This window comes from Bombina bombina, chromosome 2, assembly GCF_027579735.1.
Source record: "Bombina bombina isolate aBomBom1 chromosome 2, aBomBom1.pri, whole genome shotgun sequence".
Classification (NCBI taxonomy): Eukaryota; Metazoa; Chordata; class Amphibia; order Anura; family Bombinatoridae; genus Bombina; species Bombina bombina.
The window spans coordinates 1,083,590,922-1,083,598,664 of record NC_069500.1 but is presented as its reverse complement, the minus strand read 5'-3'; the positions used below and the strand labels follow the sequence as shown (position 1 = coordinate 1,083,598,664).

General features: G+C 36.5%; 1 protein-coding gene across 1 annotated transcript in view; it reads left to right on the top strand.

The window, feature by feature from the left end:
- Nucleotides 1-535: 535 nt before the first annotated feature.
- Nucleotides 536-7,743, top strand: part of ZNF827 (zinc finger protein 827) — a 577,489-nt gene continuing 570,281 nt past the window's right edge. Inside the window, exon 1 of the mRNA XM_053703710.1 lies at nt 536-980. Within this exon, the coding sequence (XP_053559685.1) occupies nt 938-980 (43 nt within the window). The 5' untranslated portion in view covers nt 536-937. The remainder of the gene's footprint in view (nt 981-7,743) is intronic.

Here is a 7,743-nt window from a genome sequence, read left to right as displayed (position 1 = left end):
ATCCTCAACATTGTTATTAAAAGAAACAGTAGGGGAAAAAGATGGATAGAGGGAGAAAATAACTTTTTTTAAATGATTTTTTTTAACATTAATCTGCATCTTAGCTTTGCTAGTGATACCAATAAGAAGAAAGCAGGGTTTGATGCTGTCATTACACATTCCATTGCAGCCCCGTCTGACAGACAAAGGGTTAAAATCTGCTATAATCAAAATGTATAAATCCTTATACATTTTCAGGCAAATTTAAAAAAACAAAACAAAAAAACACAAATTAATATTAGTAAAGAAAATAAGTTTTTATTATGACTAATTTAAAATGATTTTGCCTCTTTGACAATAGACATAAGCTCATGTGAGGGTTTGCTGCAGTCCTTTTACATCCCTACAGAAGCTACAGAGGGGAGCAGGGTGTGCAAAGTGCAAGGGGAGGAGGAGAGAGCCTAGGGCAGCTCTGCACTGTGACCCAGCCTTGGCTGTGAGCTTGTCTGCTGTATGTCTCAGACTGGGAGGCTGCCCCTCCATATGTGTATGAGAGTGCATGTGTGTGCTCTACCGCCGCCACTGCTGCCCTTTGATCCTTGCATTAGTGTTAGGGGCTTGAAAGCACACAGGGAGCAGCCATTGCCAACGGCAGCAGCACAGCTCATCACCATGATGTAGCCCTTACATACACAACACACACGTATAGATCACATTCATTCCCCATTGAAGAATATTTATTACGACTGGGGGAGGGAGGTGAAAGGGAGGACAAGCCAGGTGCAACAACCAAGCTCCCTGACTCCAGGACCCAGCTCTGATCATATTGCACAGAACCCTTTTCTTTGCATCTCGCTTCTATTTTACCTACCGGGGGAATAATGTGATCGACTTGGGGAGAAAAATAATAATTCAGATCTCTACATATTTAAGGAATAAAAAAAAGACAGGGGAGAAAATGCCCAGGAGGAAGCAGGAGCAACCTAAACGCTTGCCTTCACGTAAGTCAAAAGGATTGCAGATTGTTTTTTTTTCCGTGTGTGTTGTTTTCGCTGTGTCTGCAGCTTCCTGCGTGCTTTTCTGCTTTAGTTTAGGGTTACAGAGGTGAAACTGACAAAGACAGAGCAAAGCCCTGGGTTATTCCTCTTTTTAGGTCTGAGCAAGGCAGCCATGTTGGTGATGATCAACCCTCAGCTTCTATTTTTTTAATCATCCCCCCATAATCTTATATATATGTTTGTATGTGTTGTCCCCTTCGTACTTCGTTACCCCACCTTGCACCCGTGTTGTAGCCTCCCCCCTCAGTTATGGTGCCTATACTTCTTTGCTGGGGATTCTGCATGCAGGCAGCTGCTGTGCCCGGAATCAATAGGGCTCTGTCCCCGGGTAAAGGTTGCGGCCAAGCTCCGGCTGCTGAGCCTGTCGGCCCCGGGAGGAGAGGCAGCAGCAGATGCAAAGGGGGAGGGCGGGCGAGGAGGAGGCTTGTGCGAGAAACCCAAGGGGTGGGATAATCAGAGGAGGGGAAAAGGGGAAGTAAAACAGGGGTGTCTAGGTAGAGGGTTCCTGACTGTACTTCAACTAGAGGTTTGTAGCCTGGGCGCATTAGTATACGCAAGGGTCAAATGAGTCAGACTTAAGTGCCCCAGACTACAGCAAGCAGTGCAATAGTTTCCATAGCAGAGCTGTGCATGACAATCCCCAGACACAGTCATATGCATGCAGCACAAGGCATACAAGTTCTTTTTAACAAAAACAAATTATTCATCGCGAAACTGTTAACTTTTTATATCTCCCTTATTCAGTCTATGACATAAAGCAGAGGTGTAGTGCTGGGCTCGCTAAATAGCTGAAACAATTTCTCCCACTCCCCCTAACTTTTTTTAAAATTAGGGGGCATTTAACACGTTGACTGCTATAAGGTGCTAAAACGTTTTGCATCACATGTTGTTCTATTCCTCTCTGGCAGCCAAATGTATATGTGTATATATATATATATATATATATATATATATATATATACAGTATGCATCTTTTGGCTGAGAATGGGATAACAATGTGCTCAGTAATGTTTGACAAACCATGTCTCTTGGTGCTGTTCCATTTCTGACCATGGATTTAATTTAATCTTCCTTATTATGTTTTGTTTTTAAAGTAGTTATAGATTATTATTTTTTATAGAATTATTGGCCTTGCAGAATATCTTTATGCTGAGTGGATCACCTTTATTAACAGTTTAAATCCACATGCTCTTATTGTAAGGCTAATTGCATTTTTGTAATATATAGAGATACACAGGCCTTGCAAAATCCACTTTTATATTATAGTGAAAAATGATCTTGATTTGATATGCTTAATTTTATACATGCAGTATGTATACTGAATATATTTCACATGTCTTTCCTTCCCAAGGTCCATCCTATTGGTCAAGTTTTTATAGTAGATACATATTGTAAATGTATAAATACTGTAATGCCATTCTATTTTATTCTGTATAAGTTCAGCTGAGGTTCAGTATATCTCTGCTTTCACTGCCTGTATCCAAGCCCCAGTCGGTCACCTGAAGTTCACAAGGTTGGGGGAAGGGAGGGAGGGGTCATATTGTTTCTTCCCATTTGCAGCCATTTGCTCCTTGCAGACAGATCACGATCAATATCCATAACATAAATATATGTATGCATGTCGCTGGCACAAGGGAAAAAAAGCAGAAACTGAGAGGGGGGTGAGGGTGATGACTAGAAGGGTTGGCACTGCCTCTGTGCCTGTAATATCTCTCAGACAGAATAGGGAATAATGCTTCTTGGATAAAACAACACGTTTATAGTCTTATTTCAATATATTTAGATGGTTATTTTAAGCATTCTCTTAGGCATGTGTATGATTTTCACTACAGTGTATTTGGCATTGTACTTGCCCATGTGGATATTGTATTCTTTCTGCCCACTAGAGGATCTGTGCTAAAAGAAATACATATGCAATTTATTGCATGAATCTTTACTCAAGTGGGTTCATTAAAGGGCAATCATCTGTTTTTATACAGCAGTCCAAAGATGTCATAGATATTGGTGTAATCCATTCCTTCTCTTCCCTTTTTTATTTCCTTTGAAGACTTAGTTTATAACATGACTCCTGTTCACTGCATACACTGATTTTATTTTTAAAATGCCATTTGCGTTTCACTGCTCCAAATGTCTGACATAGTAAAGGAATTAACTCTCGATATAATAAAGGAATTAACTCTTTGTTACCAAGTGGTACTTGTGCTTTTATGGAATCAAAAGATTTTTATTCTGAATAATATTTTTTAACTGATTTTACTAATGAGATTTTTGGACCAACTTTAGTTTTTCTAGACAAATTGGTATCTATAATGAAGCTATGACTTTTATAGTCGCTGCATTTAAGAGTACATTGTAGGCAAGAAATTTATCATGAATAGGAAATGTGCAGCAACAATGTTAGGAATATTTTTATAAAAGTTAAGCAAAAGCAGCCGGAAAGTAGGAACAGGTGAGATGCCTAGTTGTCACTGGTCGATTGATACATTTCCTCAGTTTCATTGGCTGAGAGGAACAAACCTTTACAAATCTTACAAGAAAAAGTAGGTTTATTCAGCATCCAAAGTTTGTAATAAAAAAATTATAACACTTTTTAAACTACAGTACTTTCTTTTTGATGAGCTATAGGAAAACTGAGTTGATTGTTTCTTTAAGGAAATAATTGGGTAAAGTGATATAAAACGGCATTTTGACACTCCTGATTTTGCAGAAATTAGAGCGTTTTATTATTAGATCAGAATGTCCATTTAAAAAGTACATCAAGAGCAAATAAAGTGTATACTGTCAAGCATGTGAGTGCAGAATTTTCTGTGCTATTAGGCCAATGCTATAGTAACTTGTATATATTTTTTACCCTATTGTCTATCACATTTAGATTCTTTTTATTTTTACAGCAATATTAAATTGGATGCTTGCCATGCATGGTAGTTGTCTGTTTATTTCATCCGTTTATAGGGTTAACCACCCTGGCAGTGTTTTGTATATTTTTGTTTTTGCTTTGAAGACCAAAATATGTAAGGACTGAGCAGATCTGAAAAAAGGCAACCTCTACTAAACAGTAGATGTATTTTTAAGTGGCAGAGGCATGTGACCTTGACCCTGACCTCAGCTACTCCCCTCTAGCTCTGAGTCATTCTCCATTTTAGCTCAGTCACTGTAGGCCTGTACAAAAGCTTTTGCTGTATTCTTGTATGAGACATAAACATGCACATTTTAATAATCAAATCTGAATATCTCTGTTCCATCATGTCTGTTACTGATTTCATTTATTGAATAAGTGATTTAAATGCTTTAATTGAGATTAAAATAATTATGAACTTGATCAGTAGATATTTGGCACAGTACTGGGCTCTAGAATTGTTTCATTTATTGTGTAATATATTTCATTTACACTTACTGCTACTGAGCCACATGGCTTTTACAGTAAACATAGAGGTGTATAAACAATTTTAGGCACACAAATATATAAAACCTCACATCCAACTATTTTTTTATGAGTTGGGAAATGCATTCATAAAGATTATAGTACTACATACAAGTCTTTCAGTTCTATCTGTACACTGACACACACACACAAATGATATGACATAGCCTAGTAAAAAAAGGTTACTAGTCCATCAAAGCCAAATTTCTCGCTTGTACACTGCAGTTTTGTTACTTGTTTGGAAAAAGAAACTGGAAAAAGTTATCAACACCACAGGAAGACCATCCTATGACTGAGAGCTGCCATATTGTTTTTGGATTCACCTGTTTTGGAACCACTTTCCCAAAAATTACTATTGATTGGTATATCTGGTATTATTGTTTTATAAATACTGGTTACATCATTTTTTGTGTATCTTTTGTTATTTGTTTCTGTGTTATGGTGGCGCCCCCTTAGGGTGTGGTACACAGTGGTGTATACCTCACTCCCACTACTATCGTTACTTGTTTGGACTAATGGAAGTTTGCAGCCCATATATATATATATTTTAATGTACTTTATATATATATATTCTATATCTCATTTATCAGTAACAGACCTACTCAACAGAGGGCCCTAGTGCAAAATGTTTTTGCCAACTCAGTAATTAGCAATAGTAATAATATACATGCTGCTATTTATAATGATTTTGAGGATAAATATACTGTACCTGCAACCGGCATTAGGATCATACAAATTCTGCACACACCTGTTGTGTATAGTGGCGGCTATTGCCCTGGTGCTACACCAAAGGTAGTTCTGCCGCTGACCTTTATATTGTTACATAAACCTTAAAGTATTTGCATTTTTAAATCTGCCATTTTTAATGCTGAAGTAGTGTGTGTGTAAACTATTTATTTTGAAAATACTTATTCTCTCCTTACAAAGTATTATTTTATTGTCTGACTAACATATTGTAAGGTAGTAGTGGTGAAATGTGTTCTCATTAATAGTTAAAACAGATTATGATTAAATGAATGTTATCCTACTGTACATTTTGAAGTTTATTTTTAATTTAAGTGTATATTTTACCCAAATACATTTTGATACTTTTATGAGCGAAAAAAAATGGATATAGTTTTAAGCTTATGATGTTAAAGGAAATGAAAACTTACTTTTAAAAAAGGGATGCTCTGACCCACATACCACAATACATAACTTTAAAGTATACAGTAAATTCATCCCAAGATTTTTGCTTTTTGAGTTTCATCTCCCTTTGAAATCTAACAGTTGAAACTGTTATGTGAAGTGAGAGGCGATGTCTTTATTAAATCATTCCCCATGTTTAGGACATTTTTAAAGGGACAGTTAACACTTGAGTTTGGTATATAAAATGTTTAATCATGTGCCATAACAAAACAAGTGCATATACTTTTGTTTATTTTGCTACCGTTTCCTTTAATTTAACCCTAGAAGTTTACATGGCAGGATGCACAAGCCTAGCCCTTCCAGATATCTGTCCCTTATTAGCTTTACATTATCATGTAAAGAACCGCAAAACAAAAGCCATGATAGTAACTAGCAGTGGATACTCCAGGCACTTCCAAACAAAGTGTAATATTTCCATTAAAGAATGCTATAACCATACTGCAAGTCAATCCTCTGTTCCATATATTAATAGCTTTTCTGTTCATAAGGTTAGTATTTTTATGATTTCTTACACACACAGACATACTTTTTTTTTTTTTTACTTGTTTGTGAAAATATTGTAAGGCGTTGGTAAAGCCCTAAAAGTTAATACAGTACTGGCAAACTGTCTGCCAGTACCTAAGATGGTGGTGGGGGGATAGAGCTGTTTGAGATGGATCAGGGAGGTGGGTGTTGTCAGTTGGGAGGGTAAACCTTACTCTAGAACACTATAACCCTTGCTCTAATTAACACCTTTAGTGCCAGGAATTTTAGAAGTATGGTGCGCAGCTGCAATTAGTCGGCCTCTAATTACCAAAAAGCAATGGCAAAGCCATGCATGTTTATTTCTGATCAAATGGGAACCCAGAGACGCTTTTACATCCATTTGTGTTATAACTGCACAAGCAGTGTGTAAATAATTTCAGTGAGAAACTCAAAGTTTATGAAAAACCCAACAATTTTTTTTTTATATGATCGGATTTAGCAGCGATACAGTGGCATAAAATATACCAAAATGGGCCTAGCTCAATACCTTTTGGTTGTCTACTAAAAACGATATATAGTTTTGATAAAATATATACATCACTAGTTTGTTTCACAGAGAAGCCATGGAGATGGAGGGAAGGGTGTTGATTGACAACTATTATAAAGTTGTTTTTTTTTTTTACTTTTTCTGAAAAATAACTATACAGTTTTGTTTAACACTTAAATCACTATTGATTGCCATATAGATAATGTAATATAGTTGACTATCACTTTAAGAGATTGCTTTAGTGTATTGGTTCCCGGATGCCCGTCTTGTGCATAGAATTCTTGCATTGCTGATATTTTGTGACATGTTTATGACGAGGAAATGTAAAAAATTACATCTCACTCTACTTTTTATAGTTTTTTTCTTCTACTTTTTTATGTACCTGTACCATAGTTGATTTATCTGTTTCAAAACTTAAAACATGCACAATTACCTAGTTAGACAGTTGACTTTTGGCACTTAGTTTCCAGGCTATGTAGACATTCACTGCAGAAGAGGTAGGAATTGAGTTAACAAGAAATGGAAAAGATTTCCCGATACACAGTGCAGGGTCATTACCTGAACAAGGCTTATGTTTAATGCACAAGCATTTAGGGACAGCCTGTTTTGAGGGATAGTTCTGTGGCATGATGTCAACCAATCTTGTGCTCTCCAGATGTTTTCATGACACCTTTTTTTTTTTTTGGACTCCAGCATTAAGAAATACATGAGACAAACAAGTGAAATTAGGTTTAACAGATTTCCCAGTACCTAGGGACGACACAAATTCATCACTGTATAGTGTCAGCTAACAAGAGACAAATTGTAAAACAAGCAAAAAAATATTAATCAAGTTTAAAGGTTCTACTCTGTCCTATGAAGTATTGATACGAATTGGATGGCATTAAATACACTTTATTAAAATACATTTTAACACTTTTAATTGTACATGCTCACAGGGAGAGAAAGAGGTGTCAACAAGCAAGGGCTTGTCATTTTTAATATGTGATCACTGCAACTGGGTGTCACAGTGATCACACGCAATGAATGCTGGTATAATACTCGCTGTGCAATCACTGGATGTCTCAAAAGTGAGACAGTCCAGT